The sequence below is a fragment of the Trichosurus vulpecula genome, chromosome 5 (genome assembly GCF_011100635.1).
Source record: "Trichosurus vulpecula isolate mTriVul1 chromosome 5, mTriVul1.pri, whole genome shotgun sequence".
In the NCBI taxonomy this organism is placed as follows: domain Eukaryota; kingdom Metazoa; phylum Chordata; class Mammalia; order Diprotodontia; family Phalangeridae; genus Trichosurus; species Trichosurus vulpecula.
The window spans coordinates 155,884,538-155,907,261 of record NC_050577.1 but is presented as its reverse complement, the minus strand read 5'-3'; the positions used below and the strand labels follow the sequence as shown (position 1 = coordinate 155,907,261).

The following is a 22,724-nucleotide window of genomic DNA, read 5'->3' as shown; positions in this document are numbered from 1 at the left end:
ATGCAGGTGATTACTAGATCTATATATCTAGTCCCAATCTTGCTCTGAATTTGTATTCTCATATCAACAGTTATGCTTTGGATCTCTCCAACTGGATGTCCTGGGGCATTTCAAACTCAACATGGCCAAAACACAATTCCTCTTCACTAACTCTATCCCTCCTTCAACCCCCTTTTATTTTAGCTGAAAAATCATCTTCCCACTAGTTACCATCCTTCAGTCAATCTTGGATTCAGTCATTCTCAATTCCTTTTCTTTCACCCCAACCCTATGTCCAATCAGTCGCAGTCCTGGTTCTTTTACTCCCACATTACCTGTCACTTTCACGATACCACCCTCTTTGGAAACTCAGCACCACTCACTTGAACTACTGTAATAGTAACTAGACTCCTGGTTCATAACCTCTCTCCTTTCAATCTGTTCCCCAAAAAGCTTCTGTAATGATCTTCCTAAGCAACAAACCACCTCATTTCACTGCTAAAGAGCCGTCAGAACCAAGTGATGACTACAGCCTTCCTTTCTATGCTTGACAATACAACGCCCTTCCCCAAACCACAATACACATACCTCTTCATCCATTCTACGTCTCAGGCAAAGTGGCCTACTTGTTATACCTTAAACTCAGGAATTCATTTTCCGCACCCTTGCCTTTGTACAGGCTATTTCACTATAACCACCCCCAGCTCCTCACCCCTTGAAGAATATTCCAGTCTGTCAACAATCAACAAGCATTTGTTATATACTTACTATGTAGTAGTAAGTTCTATGTGCTAAGGATCCAAAGACATAAAAGAAAAACAGCCACTGCCCTCATGAAGCTCACATTCATTGAGGAGAGACAATATCAAACAAGTATACAAACTGTCTATCTATGGCTATAAATAGTTTTTATAGATATTGCTACTATCTAGCCATATTAGATGAGAAGTCATTTCGGAAGGAAGATTCTAGCTGGGGAGAGGGCCAGAATTCTTCATTTCGTTAAAGGCTCATCTCATGGATCACATCCTGTAGGAAGTTTTTGCTGATCCTCCTAGCTGTTAGTACTCTCATCTACCACAAATTACCACGCATCTACTTGCATTTGTTATATTTACCAGTAGAATATGTATTCTTTGAGGGAACGGACTGTTTTTCATTTTGTTACTGTATCTCTACAGTCTGGCAACAATGCCTTCTGTATTTTGGATATTTAATAAATGCTTATTAGATTGGGTTTTTTCTATCATTATAAAATTATTCAAATCCTCTCTGAAAAGTGACTCATTTACAATGAAACTTTTTCTAAGATGACTTGGAAAGTTGTATAATTTTTGTCAAATCACTATATAAAGAACCCATGAAGCATTCATAGTATCAGTGAATCACTAGGATCATGGTCTTAGAGTATTTTTTAAAAATTTATTTCAAAGCAATGAGAGAAAAGTCGGAGGAGGGAGTGAGGAAGGGTGAAAGAGAGAGGGTGACTATAGTTTGACAAAGAGAGGAAAGGACTTGTTTGTAAAAAAATGGTTCTATACCAGGATGAGAAAGGGAGGGGAAGAGCAGAAGAGGGAGAGAGAGAAAGAGAGAGAGAGAGAGAGACAGAGAGAAAGAGAAAGAGAGATAAAGAGAAAGAGAGAGAATGATTCCAGTTTCCTCATCTGTAAAATTGGGATAATAATAGCGCCTATCTCTCAGATTTCTTGTGAGGATTGAATGAGACATTCTGAAGTACTTAATACAGTACCTGCATTTAATAACTGTTAGAGGAATATGGTTATCTTCATCATCATCATTATCATCATTATTCGTTGGTAAACAGTTCCATTAAAAAATAAGCCTTAGGGTGAAAGTCTATATTACAACTTAATAATATGGCCTGCAGCAGAAGCCCATTTCAATGTTTTACTTGAAAATCTATCTTCTTCACATTCCTTTATACATTTTCATCCAAGAGGGGGAAAAACTTAATTAGAAAAAAAGGACTTTCAAGATTCCAATTACTTTTAAGATAATTTCTCTAAATATCTCTAAATATGTGGAATGCAGAAGTAGTGCATACTTCAAAGTTCATAAATCCAGTAATCCAATAATGAACTTGCCATTTTGCTTCATTATGCAACTTCATTTCACACCTGCTTTTTAATCACTCCTGCTATAATGCTGACATAACTTGGTTTGAAGTTCTTCATCCCCACCCCATCCTACACACGCAGGTGTGCACACATACCTTTACCACCTTTCATTTGCACCTATTCAGTTATATACCTGTTCAGTATATCAGAAGATATACCACCATTCAACCTCACTACCCTACATTGTTAAGCACACTCACTCTTCTAAGGGCTTAGAATTTTATTTTTGTCCTATTCTAACCCAAGTGTGGGAACATTAAGTACTAAAAATACTTGTTGACTTGACTTCTAATTGTAAGAACTATGAAATATCTTTGGTCCAAGTTTGTCAAGTGAATAGCTTTACATGTATTTCAACTGGACCTGTGATTTTTATCAGCATAGGGAACTCCTTTTACCGATAAAATCAGTACTGGCTGTGCAACTTGTAGAGGGAGAATTGCCTGGGTCATCAAGAGGTTAAGTGTCATGCCCAAGGTCACGCAGTCAATAAATGTCAAAGGTGGGGTTTGAACTCAGGATTTTCTGACTTGTATGCTGGCCCTCTATCTACAATGGCATAGCTAGCTCTCACAAGGATATTTTTTAGGTGAAGTCAGTACATCTTACATGTCACCTTCATGTTCTTATTTAATGGAGAAAATTCAGATGTTATAATTTCCATAACACATATTTTAGAAAGTAGAGCCTTCCTATCAAGGGAATTGAGTATTGTGAATCTTCAGATGTTCCAAAAAGGAAGAAATGTGAGATGTACAAATGTAGAGACGTCTCTACTCTAAATATTCATATGAATTATTTGTTCCCAGCCTATGGTAGAGCCTTCCAAGGTTGTATTGGACTGATCAGTCACAACTGGACACACTGTACCTTGACTCCAACATAGTGACATCATTTTGGTCCTCTCCGAGTATGAAGGACAACAACCAACCAACCAAACCAACTGGGTCCTACTGGGACTCTACTGCATTACCTGATGATCCTTCAATAGATTGGTGGCAAACTCTGTTGGGAATTGTTCTTCACAAAGTTGGAAAATTCTTGCTGAATAGAGCAAGTGCAGACATCTGCTTGACAATTATTACATGACTAGCTGACCTTCCAGGCTGCCAGAGAGTTTGTACAAGGAGAATTCTTTTGTAGCCTGGAAATTCTTTTCCTCTGGGTCTAACATTTCTCAGGACATCCCTCACTAATCTCATATATGCAAAATGATTACAGTAGAGGGACAAGGAAGAAAGTATAAGGTAGAGGATTGATTTGGTTCCCTTTGCTGGCATGTTACATAAACTATGGTAACATAGGCAAAGGGAATATACATCCTAGATTTCCAGTTCAAACCAAATTTGGGGGGGGAGGAAAAGTTATTCCTTTAAAAAGGAATATGTCAAACAGTACGTTCTGAATTTTGGTTCAGAATAGATGATCATAAGTCTCATGGGGAAGGGTAAGCTCCCTGTATCTACCTCACTCAGCTTATATTTTGGGTCCTAAAACCATAGATCGAGTGCTAGAAGGAACCTCAGTGGCCAATCCCCACGTTTTCAGAGGAGGAAATGGAGGCCAGTTGACTTTCCCAAAGTCATCTGTGAAGTCAAGCCCAGGTTTTCACTTTCTGGCTCCCTCTTTTCATTGCTACCACCCCTTACCTATTCCTCAGTTGCCTTCATTGAGGATAAGTAGAAAACAGATTCTCAACCACCCTACCCTAACATCCAATTATTAGAAGAAGCTTTCAGGATTTTGAAATGCTTGTTTTTTCTTTCATACTAATAACTACAGAGGAAACAATGCACACTACTTACTTCAATACTATGAATATTACTAAAGATTTGTGATGCTTCTATCAGTACAGATCATAGCCTCATAAGGGCTTTAGAGGACAGTTAAATCAGTTGCATTGGGAACACAGAAACCCCTTGCCGATGAAGATCTCTATGCTGGTCTTAATTAAAGAGACTGTCCTGGACGTCATTCAACACTTACCAGAAGCTTAAAGACTGCAATTTGCCCCAGAAAGTAAAATTTCCCCTTTGCCAATCTATATTTTTGCAGAAGCAATGTGAAATGGATGAAACGTGGGGAGGTTGTGCATGGAGTTTTCACCCTGTATCACAAGAATGTACTCATGATATGTTAATGAAACTATTTTATTTAAGGATATAGCTGTGCATTAGCACATAAAGAAGGATATGTGACCAGGAAGCTGAGATAATGGGAAACCTTATTATGTGGTGGTAGGTAGAACCAAATGTAGATGTTTTGTCTTGGGAAGAAAAGATATAAGGAGATGATGGTTATTTTGCAATATCGGTAAGGCTAGCTATGGAAGTGGGATTAGATTTGTTCTGCTTGAACCAGGGCAGGAGGGGGTGAGAAATTAAGAACAACAGGGAGAGATGATCTTCTTCCAAGTCACTAAACCTCTCTGGGCCTCAGTTTCCTCACCTGTAAAGTGAAAGGACTGGACTAGATAGTCTCTTAGGCTTTATATCTAAGTTGCAGAGAGGCAGAGATAGGCTTTCTAGAATGAAGAAAAAAATCCCTAGTACTTAAAACTGTCTGAAGTGGGCTATTTCAGAACACAGACACACCTTGTTTTGAGTGTGTATAAACTACTTAAACTCCTAACATATTTGTTAAGTTCCTAGAGAACAGGGTAATTTCTTTTATTTACTTTGGATACTTCAACCCACAAACTCATAACAGTGCTATGCATACAATAAGTGCTTAAAAATACAATAAGTATAAATAGTAATTCTGGAAACATCATCAATCCAGAGACCCATAAGTTGTCCTCATCAATTTTAGAACAAGAGTCTGAGCTGTTCTTTTGAACCATAAAGCCAGCACACCCCTTCTAAAGTCCTATTTAAAAGCTTCTTCATTGATTGGAGCGAATGAAGCCCAGAGGTTTTGTTTCCCAAGAATAAGCTCTAGTAGATGTAAAGGCTTTTACTATGGCCAAGCAAAGGGCTGTGTTTGTCCTCTCAGGACCATCTTGCTACACTAGAGAAGTCTATGCTTGGTCATCTGGTGCCATTATTTTATTTGTGCCACAATTGGGAAAACTGCGTACTAAGAGCTTCAAGGGAAATGAACTACTTTCGTGGAAGGAGGCTTCAAACTGATATCACTTACATGTTTAAATGTTGAAAAAATCAGTTTAATTTAACTTTTTTCCACTCAATAATAAACAATAGGTAATAGTTTTAGTCAATGTGTGTAGCACTTGATTCAGGGTCTCAGGACCAAGTTTCCAAACCTAGCCCTGCTATTTTAAATCTATATGACTTTGTATAAACCCCTGAGATTCTCTAAATCAGAGATTCTCATCCTAGAGTCTATTAACTTGATTTACATGCTCAAATATACATATACATATATACCCATACACATATATTACAAACAAAAAACTTGCATGTATGTAGACATAAATACATACATGCATATAAAATATATATATAGGATTACAAATAGGTAGATACACATATATGTATAAACTGTATTTTGACATAATTAATATCTTTTGTAATGTGATGTATTTTGCATATTTAAAAACATCATTCCAAGGAGTCCATAGGCTTCACCAATTTGCTTAAAAGGGGGCATGACAACAAATATGCCAAGATTCCCTGTTCTAAGTACACAATTTCAAAATACATAAAATGGGAGGATTGGACTAGATGAAGATCTAGGCTGTCCAGCTCTAAATCTCATCATCCTAATTTAAAATGAAATCTACTCACCAGCTTTGATTCTATAACATAACACACCAGGATAATTCCTTGGTCCATTATAAAATGCTTATTTGAAGGAATAGCTAGCATGCACACACACGCACACAAGCACACACACACACACACACACACACACACACACACACACACACTTGCAAACATGAATTGTCTTGCTAATGGGATGGAGACCTATAGGCAGCCTTTTCCAGAATTTGCATTTGTTTCAGTTGAGAAATGCGTTAAGGACCCTCTTCTATGTGATTCAAGTCAAATCAATAGAAACTTGAGTTAGAAATATTGCAAAATTGACTTGAAATCCATGACTATTTTTCTATCATGCTAAAGTATATGAAATTAATGATAGCTAGTTATGAAAATAAGAGATGTTAACATATTACTGGCCTATTAAATTAACTGAAAAAAGTCTTTTTTCTCCTCCATGTGCTCTTCAGTGTTCCTTACCACCACAGCTGCTATCTTATACTCCAAATATTTAAGAAATATCATGTTGACCACTTAATAGGAAGAAAACACTTAAGACAGAAAAGAAACTAAGGAAAATCCAAGTCAGAGTCACCAACAATTTTCTCCAGATTAATAGGTACCTTTTTAATTGTGTTATGAATAATCATGTCTCCAACAGGCATCAGTATGCCTCCCAGTACAGCCAGTACTCCACCTATGACAGCACCTGTGATGAGCCCACAGTTCCGATCACAGCCCATTATTCCTGTTTAAAGGACCACGTAGGGTCTGGCACCAGGTTCTTTTTTACTCTTCAGGTCTCTCTCACGCTGAACGTCCAAGGAACTTGATCCTATTAGTAGAAACATCATAAAGCAGACTCTAAGTATCAGTTCAAAAAGATCAAAGTACAAAAAACAAGCAATGAACACTGATGAAAAGATAATTGTGCTAGTTATAAATAAACAAATGCTTGGTTCTGTTCATTTAATGCTTCTAGTATAGACTCTAAGGGTCCCCACCCTTTTCTTTTCACAAATATAATATAAGAATATAATTGGCTCGAGTGGATCCTATAAGCTGTTCTGTTCTTTTTCTAGGATATTTAGCATGACAAATAATAACCTCATTAAAACTACACATACATGATGTTATCAAGCTCATCTCCACCTTCCTATTTCTTCCTCACCCTATCATATCCTTTTGAGCTCTCTGGTTTCTCTAGTCAATCATAACCACGCCTTTATAGGTTCTTTTGCAAGTTCAACAGATTTTTTGTTTAGATGTCCCCATAAATCCACACGTTACTAAAATAATAGTTCACTAATCTCCTCCTCCATACCTTCTTTAGGATTGGCAGCAGGAGGGAGGCTACACAGAGATTTTAAGATGACTTATTTGAGGAAAAAAGTCAATTCTTCCAATCAATGGAAATCTGCAAAAACAAACATATACACAGCAAGTTGAGATAGGGTTGAAAAGAAAATGCTAGAAAACAAATCATCAGTAATAATAAAAATGACAATAACAACAGCAATACAGTTCACTTTTATATAGTAGCTTACAATTACGAATCACTTTTTGCATGGCGACTTTGTAAAGAAGGTAGCATTATCCCCATTTTACAGATGAGGAAACTAAAGTTGTATGAAATTGAGTAAATTGCCCAGGTCTCACCTTACTAGCCACTCAAGCCAAAGTCTGACTCCAAGCTCAATGACCTTTCCATTATACCATCTTGCCACTTGCCAAAGGATTAATTCTAATTTTAGTTATAATGCCAATTACTGCTATACATAAAATCTAATTGCAGAGAATTGAACATCTAAGTAAATAAAGATCCATTATTCATTCAGTTCAAATGTTATTAATATGTCCTTGCGACAAGCACTAAAATGTAATATTTTTTGAAATGGTTTATAAAATAGAGAAAATGTATCACCAAACAAACTGAATTAACCACTATTACTTTCAGTTTTTATTTGAAATGAAAAAATAATCTTTGATATTGTTCTCTTTATCATCTAGAGCTACAAGTTCAAGTTTCTTTTTTACAATGGCCCCTATATGTTCTTTGTAGTGTATAATCAGAATAATGTCCCCTCTTTTGAGATACTGACTAGCTATTGTTATGGACAAAAACTGGAAGAAAACATCTTTTATAGGACTATAAAATCTCTGTGAGAGTTGAGAGAGAATGCATCTTGTTCCTCTTTGGAGCCACTGTTATGGGCAGAATGATGTGCTAGGTGATTAATCAGTGCTTGAAGTCATTTTTAAAATTCATACTAATGGATTCTTTTTGGTAAGAAGATTGATAAAACAGTATGATGATGGGTCTGCACATTATAGCTTAAAGTACACTGGATTTCAAACACAAGACGCAAATTTAAGTTCTAGGTCTCTCATTAATTAGTGCAAAGTACTAAATATTTTGACTCATCTTGTATATTGATTCATCTTTCTATACACATAGTACATATACACAGTACACATATCCATGTGTACACACATACACACATCTATACATGTATATACGTACATGCATGTATACACTCATGTACATGTTTGCTTGTTGGGAACATTATTTAAATTATGAATTACACAACTTTGCTAGAAGGCTATGAGTTCACGTAAACAAAATGCTTTGAAATTGTAAAATATAAGGTAATAAAGATGTTATGGATTGAAACTTTTGAGACATTTTCACAAGAACTTTTGGTTCTGATGGTATCTATTGTGGCAGGGTTTAGTCTGAAAATTGCATTTAACAGGTTTATGAAACAAAGTGGCAAACCAGTCCCTATGCTGGAAATGCCCACAGACAAATATAGTACAGAAAAAATAAACAGACAATACAGGTCAAAAAAAAGACCACATAGGCATATAGCAATTTTGTCATCATCATCATCATCACAAGGATATAATGACACATAAGGAAAAATGCAGTTCTGTATTTTCTTTCCCTACATCAGTGATAAAAAAGTACCCCTTCTTCTGTCTTAATAGTTCCCTGTAGCAATATCTGTTTCTAAATAGTGATGTCAAACTATAGAATGTTCTATTTCTGCTTACTTCATCTATCACTGTTCATATAAGTTTTTTCATGTCTTTCAAAGCATTTATTTCCTTTGTTACAGAGCAGTAGTACTTCATTATATTCATTTCTTATAACTTATTCAGCTATTCCTCAGTTGATGTACTTATCCCTTGGTTCTCAGGTTTCTCTGTTTTTTACCATCATAAAGAGAGCTAATATGTATTTATGCATGCATGTGTATATACACTCATACACATGATGTATATACACTCATATATATGCATGTGTGTATATGTACACTCATACACATGATATATATATACATACTTATACACATGATGTATATGTGTTATATATTTTACACACATATATGTTGTTTAATCATTTTCAATCCCTTTTGGGGCTTTCTTGCCAAACATACTGGAGTGGTTTGCCATTTCCCTCTTCAGCTCATTTTACAAATGAGGAAACTGAGGCAAACAAGATGAAGTGACTTCCCCAGGGTCACAAAGTTAGTGTCTGAAACCAGAATTGAACTCAGGAAGATGAGTCTTCCTGACTCCAGGCAAAGTATTCTATCCACTGTGCCACCTAGCTATGTATGCATGTATGTATGTGTGTCTGTGTGTGTGTCTGTGTGTGTGTCTGTGTGTGTATGTGTGCATTTGTACAGAAGGGACCCTTGTCTCTTTCTTTGATTTCTTTTGGGTATGGACTTAGTAGTGATATATCTAGGTCAAAGGGCCCCATTAGTTATTGTACAGTAACTTGAATATAATCCCAAACGGCTTTTCAGAATGGTTTTATCCATTCACTTGTCCTTCAACAATGTATCAATCTGCCTGTTTCCCAAGGGCCCCTCCAATTTTTATCTTTTTACTACAATACTAATATTATAAAAATTAACAGTTTTTAGGAGTTTTATAAAGTGGTGAACAATGAAATGGGCAGAACCAGGAAACCAATCTATACAATAACGACACACTGTAAAAACAAACAGCTTTGAAAGCTTTAAAAACTATGACCAATAAAACCATCTTTCATGATTTCAGAGGACATACGATGAAAAAATGCTATCCATTACAGAGAGGTGATAGAATTAGGGTGCAGAATGAAATGTATTTGTTTAGTATACAACCACTGAGGGAATTTGTTTTGCTTCACTATTCATATTTGCTGTAAGAAATTAATTTTTAAAATTAATTTGGGGGTAGGAGGGAGAGAAAATAGATTTCTGTTTTTTTTTTCCTAACGGAGAGGAAGGAGGTGCTATAGATATAAATGCTGCCTGCATTTTCAGATAAGGTCATTGTATTATTAATTTTAAGGGCAGCTAGGTGGTGCTGTGGATAGAGCATTGGCCCTGGAGGCAAGAAGACTCATTTTCCTGAGTTCAAATCTGGTTTCAGACACCTACTAGTTATGTGACCCTGGGCAAGTCATTTAACTCTGTTTGCTTTAGTTACCTCATCTGAAAAATAAGCTAGAGAAGCAAATGACAAAACACTCCAGTATATTTGCCAACAAAACTCCAAATTGGGTCATAAAGAGTCAGACATGAAGAAACAATTGTTAATTTTACTTACCTTATTTTACTTTGTTACTAGTGGCATCTCTTAAGATAAGAATAATATGGAAATGTTTGTAATGTAGAAACATGACATCAATAAAACTTAAAAAAACTGTTGATTTTTAATCAGCAAAAGGATTGTAACAAGACTAAATTCATTTTTTTGTATTATTGTTCTTCTTGGAAGCAATATAAGCTAGGATTTTACAAAGTATGAGTGAAACGAGCATTTCAAACATAAACATATACAAAGACATGGAAGCTAGAAATAGAATGTCATGAAGAGGGAATAGAAGTCAGTATGACTTAAATGGAGAATATGAAATATCATAGGCAGGTGGGGACAATATTACAGAGGGCTTTAAATGCCAGGATATGGAAGGGAGTGGTGTTGTTTGCTTGTTTGTTTGTAAATTTATCCAACCAAGGCATGTGAGAGATGGTCGGACTTATAGATTTTAGAACTTGAAGCTGATAGGCTGACACTTAGCCCAGTGATACTACCTCTAAAATCCATGTCTAAAATGTGATGACACTATGTCTGTGAAAACAAAATGCAGAGCAAAGACACAATTCAATTGTCGCCCTAGTTTTTTTTCATTTGATTTATGACTAAAAATGAGTCACAAAATACCACAGAGTCATTTGTTATGTAGATACATGGAGTCAGAGTCACAATACCAAATAGTTTCCTCAAAAGAATGCTTTTCTTCAAAGTCTCTATGTACAAAGCTCAATACCCAAGACAATATGAACTCCATCTTTTTATGAAGTCATTAAAATTGAATTAAGGACTTTCACACACATTCATTTGCTATCCCAAATCACAGGTAAAACTTTCTCCACTCTAGACTATGGCAAACTAAATCTCTCATTTTTTTCCTCTCCTTTACCTTTTGAATTTTAGAACATTTTAGAAAAATGCCTAGAAACTCACTTATAATACCCCTTTATCAGTTAACCATCTTTCGATGGGTACCTTTTTATATGATCTTGAAGAGTTAATATAATCACTTCTTTAAACTCTGTTTCCATTGCCTGGTAATCCTGTCATGAATTCAAGAAAAATCTCACTGTCATTCTTTCTATCCATGGGATATAATGCCTTCCATGGGAAGATTGCACTAAAAATTCCCAAACAAAATAATTCTAGTTATTCCGGGTGTTGGCTGTAAGTTCTGGAAACCATCCTCTATAAAATTGGTCACTCTCCTATTATTCATTCTTCAGAAGGAATCTGGAAGCTTCTTAATATTTAATTATTTTTTTAAGTAATGAGAGGCAATACATTTTCTAGGGAAGTTAATTTGCTGAGCCAATGTTATTGAAGATCACTGCTCTTAAAAGGAATGGTATTCTCAAATATTCTTAATAAATAATAGCATTCTTTTATAGCCCTCACCCTAGTCTGACTCTGGTAATTTCTGTATTCCCCTTGAATAAAGATAGGATTGTGAGTGGTTAGATGAAAAGAAACAAAGATAGATGTGACCAACAAAGGCACCAGGACTACCGCCAACCTGAAATTTGTTCACTGGTTTTCCCAGCGATTTGGCTTAACATTAAAGCTCTAGATGTATGCCATAAAGGTGTTCTGTTGTTGCTGTTTTTCACTTTGGGAAATATTTCAGAGTCACTTAGGATTACAGGTCTAGAGCTAGAAGAGACTTCAAAATCTGAGTCCCTCCTTTTGCAAATCAGCAAACTAATCCATGAATAAGATCTGACTTGCAGAGACAGCTAGGTGTTGCAATGGATATTATGTTGGGCCTGAAGTCAGGAAGAATTGAATGGAAATCCAGCCTCAGATACATACTAGCTGTGTGACCTTAGGCAAGTCACTTAACCTCTGTATGCCTCAGTTTCCTCAACTGTAAAATGGGGATAATAATAGCACCTATCTCCAAGGCTCATTGTAAAGATAAGAAGGTGACAGTATTTCTAAAACTCTTAGCACAGTACCTGTCACATAGTAAGTTCTATATAATTACTGGCTATTGTTATTATTGCTTGTCCAAGGTGCCATGAGTAGAATCAGAAGTGGCATTTAACACAGTCTTCTGACTCCAGAGCCAGTGCTCTTTCCACTGTTCCAGAACACCTCCACAGATACCACCACTACTGCTGCCACCACCACCACCACCACCACCACCACCACCACTACTACTCCTATGACTATCACTACCCCTACCACTGCCACTACTACTATTAATAATATTTTCACAAGTGGTTGAAAAAATAGTGCAGCTGTCATAAAGGAAAGAAAAAACACTGCACCATGATTTTGTTTTTCCCCTTAAATAGACACTGTGGGATTATTAGAGAAGGTGGAAGAAAAAATATTAAACATTGAATTTTTAAAATGCCTCAGTGAACTCCACACATCAAACAGTCAATGGCCAAACACAGACATGTAGGCAATTTATAAGGCTCTACCATTGAAATGCTGGGAACTATGCCAACTCTTGGTTGACTCTTTATATACCTTAAGCTGCATTCTCAGTGTGATTCTTCCTGTGACCCACAATGTCCTGGGCATAAGGTTGATGCACAGTAGCTTTGCACAAGCTAACTCAAGTAGGACAAAGTATACTAAGGACAACCCGCAAAAGTGCCTTAACTCCCTATTTCAAGGCAATCAGCTTCACCAGCAAACCCTCTGGTTTCTCCTTTTGGCTATGTCTTCATCCTTTCTGTCTTCTTCCCTTAAGTATGTCCTCTACTGACCTGGAGTTGCAGTTCATCTGAAATGTTAGTCTAATATTGTTACATTGTTAGTATTTATATGATATGAAGACATTAGTTGGTTGAATGCCAATCCATCTATTATGTTGCATTTTCTAAGAGGCATTCTGTTCTTCAACTATTAAAGAATATTTTTCTGACCTTAAAGGAACATCTTTCTTTTTATATAAAAAGGGATAAGTATTGCTATTACTTAGGTTGAGTTATTATTTTTAAATGCTTTGATGCCCAAAAGAGTATTATTATAATTATGCTTTGCACTTCTATAGCCTGCCCATCTGAGAAAATTTTCCCATTATCATTATCATCAATTTTTTTTTATTCAAGAGGACCTGAGGCAAAGGAGAGTCCATAAGTACAAATTACGTCAGACTTGGTGTTGAGTAGAGGAGAAAAGTCATCTTGGAATACCACATGCTAGTTGGCAATTCTTTCAACTGTCAAAGAACCTTATAATTTGCCATTTATATGCAGTTATTCTTGAAATGCAGGATGAATGCCTTGTGCATTGGACATTCTTTTGATTCATGAAATAAGAGATAGACTAACTGAAGTTCTCTCACTCTCAAAAATGTTGACTTAATATATAGTTTTCATTCTTCACTGTCTATTTCTATTTTTTAAAAAAAATGCTGAGTGACAGTGGTATTTGGAATAGAATACATATTTTTAAACAAGCTTTAAAGTTTTTAATTTTAGAGAAGAGAATAGATGAACAGAAAGTGAGAAAGATAGAAATAGTTAAGGGATAAAAAACAAGAGGAGAAAAATAAAATGCATTGTTAAAACTCTCTTTGATTACCTACCTTCAATGACCTCTGAGGTAGATTGGATAGCTTTTTCTCAGTCCTCAAACTTTATGATTCTATATTCTTCTCCTTTTCCACTTAAAAGCAAAGAAAACCCCTTTGTGATCCCTCAGGCACTTCTTAGGAAAAAAAAACCCACACAGACAACAGCAACAGAAGAACCCTTCTGGGTCTTTAATCCATCGATTCTTTTTTATGATGGAACTTTTGACTACCAAGTTGGCAATCTGGTAGAAACTGAGAGGCTGACAGTGACAAATCCTGTTGTAGGCTGTACTCTAAGAAACCCCTCCTATATGCCAGTACATCACAGAACATGGTTTTCTAGAGAACCTGTAATTATTCTCATATGTGGATAGCTGTTATGTGACTGGGGAAACCCCACCCAGAAGAGGCATGACCCAGAAGTGGGGTTTCCTGGGATATAAAACGTGAAAGCTGAACAACAAGATCAGTTCCATTCTTCCAAAAGACTCCTACCACAAATGAATGACAGATTTTGAATAATGTTTCCTGACTGAAGAGAAGATATCAGACTCAGATCTTCATCTACCCACGTTCATTTTTTTTGGTCCCTGCAAAAAGAACTAACAATAAACCATAATATCCTGTGATCTACTCATTAATCTTGCCTTTCAGATTTCTCCCCATCCTTGCTTGCTTCATATACTTCAAAACTATTTTGACACATAGAACTCAATTTGGAAAGTTGTACTTATTCAACTAACTGGTTATTTTGAAAACAAGAAAAACAGGTTGAGTTTAGTCAAGCAATATTTTGAATTCAACATTTTGAAAATAATTTACTAAAATAGTTTGATATCAATTCCTCTTCTTCTGTTCCTTTGCACCAAACCTCTGTGGGCACCTGTTTATATAGTCCATATATGTGGACTTTACTTCTGATAGGCAACAAAATATGATGTGAAAAGTGGCAAGTTAGTAATCAGGAGATCTGTATTCTAATACTAGCTCTAGTCACAGATGAGATCATTTAAAGGGGCTCTTAACCTTTAGTCTAAGAGAAGGAGAAAGTAATTCCAAACCTAAGCTACAGGTCACTACTATACCATGTGGGAATGCAGCCTTCTCTCTACACCTTTGGTTAAAATGGAAAGTCCTTCCCAAAACTCTGTTGCTGGTTCTGCCTGTTCTTTGATGGAGATAGGTATTACACTCTAGTCTAATTGGTGCTATATTTGGTCCCCAGGTTTCGGGTCTGTTCCATTCTAGAACTTCTATGCATGGGTCATAGATATGCTATGTATTCTACTCCATAAAATGGCACGGGATATATTATTTCCATAATGATAGCAGGACTTGTTGCAGAGTGAAGCCAATAGATCATTATGGGTGTTCCGTTTTGGTTAAAGAAGAAAAATAACTGAATCCATATATCTATTTGCCCATGAACTGTGAAATATGTGTGGAAAGCAAAGTAAAATTCAGTGAAATGACTAACAACCACTTAATGTACAGGTGCTTTGTCAGAATATTCATATTAATATCCCTATGTAATATGGTAGGGGAAAGGGGAAAATACTAAGAAATATTGTTATAGAAGACTCTAAGGCAATAATTTAGAACAAATGTTGAAATCAAATTAAGACAATAATACATACACCGATAGGGTGTTAACCTCAGCTTTCTAGACAAATATCATTAATGATCATATATTTTGTCCAAACAAGACTGTGGCTATACAATGGCTACCTCATTCACTACATGGGCTTGTTATTCAAAACTATTGGGGTGGGGGGGGGAGAGGGAAGAGCAATATCATAATCAAGTGATCTAGCAAGTTAAATAAAGATACATGAATTTTCCATGATCATTTTCACTACCCCATTGTATAGCTTACATAACCACTATTTTCTACCTTTAACTTGGAACTTGAATGTGCTTTTTTTTAAAAATTAAAGCCAGAATCTATATATCTACTCTATGTGGTTAAAAATTTAGCTCCATTTATTTATTATGGTACCAAAACCACACAGAATGACTAATCTAGCTCAATTTATATATCTGCCAAGATATCTGAAACTATCCATTCTTGAATCCACTTCACAACAGCTCTAGTGTGAAGATAGTGACTGGACTGAATTATTATTGTTTCCTAAATCTTTCTTCTGAAGTAGCATCACCTTTGTTCAAACTCAATATCCTTTTTTTTTAAAGTCTCATTGAAGGGTAGGAAGGAAAGTGTAGGCTTCAAGAGAAACATCTGATTCTTTTTGTTTTGTTAGCTTGGTGTATGTAGTCACAAAAAGTGAAATTTTTATCAATTCTTTATAACATATTTCTACTAGGATTGTAAATCAGTAGTGCTTCTATTCACTTAATAATGCTTAACTATGAAAAAACTTACTCAGGCAGACAATACTTTAGCTATCTCACCAGAGTCCACTCCTCCTAGAGTTATACAACTCAAATAGATTAATAATCTATTGCTGATGTCGAGCATTAAATAATCACATGGTACAGGTTAATATGTTGCCATCAATATGAGTAAAGAAAGTAATACATAGAATTAAGCAATAGCATATGGGTTACTTTTTCACCGTAATAGATATATGTTGGATGAAAATTAAAATCAAGAACAAAAATATATTATTTTATAACACAAAGGATCATGGATTTACCACTAAAGGATATTAGGGGTTATTTAGTTGAATCTCATTTTATGGAGGAGGAGACTGAGGCACAAAGAAGGAAACTAATTTGCCCAATGTCACATAAGAGGTAGATTAAAAAAGTCAGAGCTTGAATCCCATTCCTCTGAAGTTAAAGCATTTTTATTAAAACATTTCTACTGCATGACTTACAGAATGTATTTCCTAAAATGTAGTACTTAGAATATGATCTTAATATCTGACATTAAGATAAAATATTTGCAATGCTATTTCCATAATAAAGAATTTTAAGTCATAGAAAGGTAAAATGTGGTTGGCTGTTGACCAAAAAAAGAAGTATTAAATTTCTTAATATATCCTATGAAAAGATTCACAAAGCATTGCAAAGTACCTCCTTTTCTTCAGAAAACAAGGAGTAAATATTGGACACTGCAAAAATAATGTACAATGTTTCTTTCCAAGTTAGAGATTTAGAAGAAAACGATAACAAGTAAAAATTGTACACATTTCTTTTATAGCATTTACAGGGATGCTTTAGGTCCCACTGTCTGCTAGAAGATGGGAAAATCCCTTACTTAACATATTTATGTATAGTAATCTAAGACTTACCTTTGAAAAGCTGAGAATGAAATTTCAATTGATTATTCCAGTATTTGTTCATACAGTGCTCATTAGAATCAAGTAGCATCTGTAGTTAAATCCTCACACTGAAAAAACATCCACTAAGGACTGTGAGAGAGTTTAAATAATCAAGAAGACGTCAGAACCCAGTGTGTAATTTGTTGCCAGTAAAAAAAAAAAAAAAGGATTTGTACTACTATGGTCTGACAAAGACCTATTACCTATATCTCATGATAAATACTAAGAACAGCATTTTTTTTTTCCTTTTGGTAAAATTCCAATCCAAGTAAGTCAGGGGCCAAGCAGACAAAGGGGAACTTAGTTGCTGAGCTGCCAATAATATGTTCTGTCATACAGTTGTAAATTTAAATGCAGAAGCTGGGGACATGAAACAACCAGTTATCAACTCACTTCCTTATATATAATTTTGGTCTTCAAAAGTTGTGCCATAAAGATGGTGAGGTGCCTATTGTAGAATTGGTATATTTTTCATCAATTAAAATGTATTATTGTAATTTCAGAAATCAAAATTGATTCGGTTAAAACAGTTGTTTTTTTTTCTTTTTAATAGCTGAAAAGACTGTCAATCGGCAAGGATGAAATACAGATCTAGAAAAAAGGAAATGATCTATTGTTCTAACTGGAAGCCCTTATGTATTTGTCAAGTTTCTGTTTGTTTTATAGAAACTAAAAAGCACAATGCAATCTGCAAAAATGTCCTTTGGATACTTAAGCCAAGACATTGTCTGAGTTTTGTTATAGTCCCATGTTCAGGAAGTACTGAATTCTAAGCTGATTTGATTCTAAAATTTTAACACCATCAAGTGATACTAAAGCAAAATAATTAAAATAAAGACATTTTAAGTATTAGCATTTATTATGTTGATTGGTAATTTTCAAAGAATTGCTTATTTGAGTTTATATTGCCCAAACACAAACATATAGACATTGTAAGGGGAAGGATCTTAAATAAAAGAAACTCATAGGGATTTCTCTAGAAAGAGCCCTAAGAGAAAAAAAATAATCATTTCACAGAAAGGCCAATCGTATAGAAACCCTCCTAAGCCCTAACCATGAATTAAGGCAACATGCAGAATTTTAGTTCATTAGACTATGTTAAAACTATTCATTACCACAGGATTAACCTTTAGTTTCTTCTGACCTTGGCATTTAGATGCATCGAGGTCTCCCTAATGTACTTTGAAATTCTCATGCAGATAGAGAAGTCACTGTCCTAAGAAAGAAAGAGAACCCCAAACCAAACAACAAACTTATTTTTTTTAAATGTATAGTCTAAGACATATTGAGCATACATAAAAGATATCATATGAAAGATATAAAATGTATAAGAGATGTTCAGCGTTCTTCACTTGTCTTAAAATAGAAGCATGTAGTATTTTATGATTGCTCCATTTTCTTACAGTTTATTCCTAAAAGTCTGGGAATGCCCCAATGACATGGTAGTGGAAAAAGTAAAAAATTAACAAAACGGAAGAGTTCAACAGAGATATGTGTGTACAATTGTACTTTGCTTTAAATAAAGTAAATAGACCTAGGTTCAATTCCCCTTTACTAAACATACTGGCTATGTGTTCCTGAGCAAGTCGCTTAAGCCATCAGTGGCCCAGGCAATTCATCAAGAGTATAATTGAAAAAAAAGTGACAACGTTGAGGCAGCTTGGTGACACAGTGGATTGAGCTGGGCCTGGATTCAGAAGTTTTATTTGATTGTTTAGTTTAGTTTTCTGCACGTCCAGCTCTTCTTGACTCTTTTTGGGGTTTTCTTGGCAAAGATACTGGAGTGGTTTGCTATTTCCTTCCCCAGCCCTTTTAACAGATGAGTAAACTGAGGTAAATAGGATGAAGTGACTTGCCCAGGGTCACATAGCCAGATCTGAACTCCGGTCTTCCTGACTGTAGGCCTGGCACTCTATCCCCTGAGCCACTGGAACCAGAAAGACTTGAGTTCAAATCTGGCCTTAGACACTAGCTGTGTGACCCTAGGCAAGTCACTTAAACCTCTGTCTTCCTCAGTTTCCTCATCTGTAAAATAGGGATTATAACAGCACTTGCCTTGTGGGATTGTGAGCATGAATGAGTTAACAGTAAAGTGCTCCACACAGTACTTCCACCTGCTGTGTAAATGTTTATTCTCTTCCCAGATCTTATTTGGTCAGGGGAATTTCATATTCCAACAAAATTACAGGAGCAGGCCTTATCCCTTATACCAAACAGATACATGGAAGTTGGGGATAAGGTAGGGAGGGAGATGGATATCATTATGCAAAAAACTCATCCAAAGATTCTTTTAAATTACGAATTTCCCTAGAGCGATTAAATTCTGATTTTAAAAAAATAGGCAAAAGTATCCTGGTAAATTAACAGACAAAATACGCATACCAGCTTATAATTCTAAATCTATAACAGTAAGGTACATTCTGAATTTCCCAATCTCTCAGGTATTAATTCCAAAAGTTAAGAATTCATTGAGCATGGTTCTCTGATTCACGGATTGCCGAAAAGTATGGAGACTCATCCTCCTGGAGGTGAGAAGGGAAAGGCCCACTACAGAGCAGTTTAAAGCACTGAAAGAGATGCATTTATGCATTTCACATCCAAGACACTGCCAATGTGTAGCCCTAACGAGCTAGAATCATAGCCCAGGTTGAGAGTATTATATGTGTCAACTACTTTGCATTATTCCAAAGACAATCTGTAAACTCTATCAGTTGATAAGCCTCTCTGTATTACCCTTAAAGGGAGTCTCTGTCTGTCTGTCTGTCTCTCTCTCTCTCTCTGTCTCTCCACAAGTTAACTAAGATCACAAAGTGAATATTCAGGAAGATCAGTACCTCCATCTCCCTCCTGGTCCTGGCCTTACACCCCAGCACCAGAAACAATAACCATTTCCTGCCCACAGAAGGAGGAAAAATCAAGCTGAACATTCTGTAAAATACTTTAACATCCTTTGAGGGAAAAAAAAATGTGATTTCATAATTTTTACTTACTTTAAATCTCTCCCATTTCAAATGATTACTCAATAATTTTTTTAAAAAAAAATCTTAATTTTAACTGTTTTCACCATTGAATCATCAGGCCTTTCTTTGCTTATTAGGTTACAGGAAAGTCTCTTTTGAATAGTCTACATTATCCAAGTGCTAAGTTCACTGTGTGAGGTAAACAAAATGTGAGGACTTCACAGGGAAGATATGTATAAATATATATATATATATACACACACATATATATATATGTATATATATAATATATGTAATATACATACTAAGAAATGTTTAAAAATCAAGAAATAGGGAAGTGGAAAAATTCTGAGGCTGTGAGAGTCTGATGGCTCAGCCTCTGGGAAAGTTTACCCTGAAACTTTTTGTTCTTTCTTCTGGTTCTGGTTTAAAGATTTGCTCAGTAAGAACAGGGTCATAATGACCTGTTTTTCTCTACTGTAAAGAATGGAGGGGGTCTCTGTCTCCCCCTCCCCTTTTCCTATTCTCCTTCATTAGATTTATAGATGTCACCTCAGTTGGAATCATTAACTAAGGGAATGGGAATTAAAGTTTCTGTGCCTCAATTTCCTAGTTCTTAATCTAGCTTTTGTGCTCAGATTGTAAGCCCACCTCCCAGCCAATGGTGAGAAGGGTCAGAGGTGGGCGGGAATTCTCTTGTGTTAGGTATAATTATGGGTGCCTAGCCCCTTGTAAAGTGCCTCCCTTGCTGGATTCGTTCTAGCAGGGGATGCCCAATTCTCGAGAATTGAATAAAGCTTATTTCTGTTCCCACCCTGAGATGGCTCCTTATTATAAATTTTATTGGTGTGGGTCTTTCATCCCACGCATTCACTAAGCCTGTTTAGTGGCCTGTCTTCTGTAGATTGTCACCCTGAGCTTTCTTTTGAAGTAACTCTGCTGCAGATCATGGATTGTTGTGGTTGTTCAGTCATTTTAGTTGTGTCTGATTCTGCATGATCCTATTTGGGATTTAATTGGCAAAGATACTGGAGTGATTTGCCATTTCCTTCTCCAGCTTATTTTACAGATGAGGAAACTGAGGTAAACAGAGTTAAGTGACTTGCCCAAGGTCACACAGTTAGTAAATTTCTGAGGCCAGATTTGAAGGCCAGGAAGATGAATCTTCCTAATGCCCAATCCGGAGCACTATCCGGAACCATGTAGTTGTCCTAGATTATGGATTAGCTCATAAAACGTATAGCAGCAGCAATAACAAAATCTGTGTTCATTCTCCTTGGAGAATCCCAGTCATTTTCCTGAAGTAGTTAACAACAACCACAACAAAAGATAGAAGAGATGCCATCAGGTTCTTCAAGGCCATTCATAGGAGCCTCTAGGGGTGTGGTTTCCAATCCAAGATCAAAGTGAGATGAAACGATTAAGCCCAGTTTAAATGACTGTCTTTGAAATGGGAATAGAAAGGTTAGAGTCAGTTAAGTAGCTGATCCCATGTATGATAGTTAGCAATACTCTCCAGAGAAAGCAACAGGGAAGCTTAAGACGTGTACCCTGAAATAGGAGAATATAAAGAGTTGAGTAACACAGAAAAAACTGTGTTGACTTACCTGCTCTGTGACTTTCTGACTCTGTCTCTATCTCTGTCCATGTATTTTTTTTTCTTTTTTTTGTTTTGTTTTTTGGCAGGGCAATTGCAGTAAAGTGACTTGCCCAAGGTCACACAGCTAGTAAGTGTGTCAAGTGTCTGAGGGCAGATTTGAACTCAGGTCCTCCTGACTCCAGGGCCAGTGCTCCACTCACTGCACCACCTAGCTGCCCCTCTATCCGTTCATTTAAAGGGCATGAGAAGGTATAAGAACACTAGGCCAGGGGTCTAGTGATCTGGGTTCTTCTACTCACAATTTTACCACCATTTAGCTTGGGTAGGCTACTTAATTTCTCAATCTCTAAATTTCCTCAGCTATAAAATGGGGATAATTCTCACGGTAACACTCCCATAAGTTTAATATCTAGAGGGGAAAAGGACCTTAGAGATAATCTCTTGCTCAATATCACACAGAGATTACAGAAGCAGAACGGTGTTCTGAATCCAGACTAGGCTTCCTCTCCAGTGTCTTTTTTTTTTACTATATCATTGCTGGTTTTAATGTGAGGATCAAATCAGATAGGAGATGAGAAATTCCTGGAAAAGTTAAAAGCAACATAAAAACTTTATTTGGTGCAGCAGCTAGGTGGCGTAGTGGTTAGAGTACTAAGCTTGGCATCAAGAAGCACTTTCCTGACTTAAAATCTGGTCTCAGAAACTTACTAGCTGTGTGACCCTGGGCAAGTCACCTAACCCTGTTTGCCTCAGCTTCCTGATCTGGAAAATGAGCTAGAGAAGGAAATGGCAAACCAGTATCTTTGCCAAGAAAACCTCAAATGGATTCACAGAGAGTGGAACACAATTGTAAATGTCTCAACAAAGACTCTATCAGAAAGCATTTAACTGGTAGTTTAGGCCTGAA

The 22,724-nt window shown here is 36.1% G+C and overlaps 1 protein-coding gene across 3 annotated transcripts in view; it reads right to left on the bottom strand.

The window, feature by feature from the left end:
- CD36 (CD36 molecule) overlaps positions 1–22,724 on the bottom strand; it is a 90,495-nt gene that overhangs the window by 46,418 nt on the left and 21,353 nt on the right. Inside the window, exons 1-4 of one of the 3 annotated variants that reach the window (XM_036761558.1) lie at positions 17,228–17,367; positions 13,983–14,062; positions 7,164–7,256; positions 6,463–6,674 (exon numbers count right to left, since the gene is read on the bottom strand). In XM_036761558.1, the coding sequence (XP_036617453.1) occupies positions 6,463–6,582 (120 nt within the window). In that variant the 5' untranslated portion in view covers positions 6,583–6,674; positions 7,164–7,256; positions 13,983–14,062; positions 17,228–17,367. Of the gene's footprint in view, positions 1–6,462; positions 6,675–7,163; positions 7,257–13,982; positions 14,063–17,227; positions 17,368–22,724 lie in introns of those variants that run through there. The other 2 variants (XM_036761559.1, XM_036761560.1) reach the window with 2 other exon arrangements.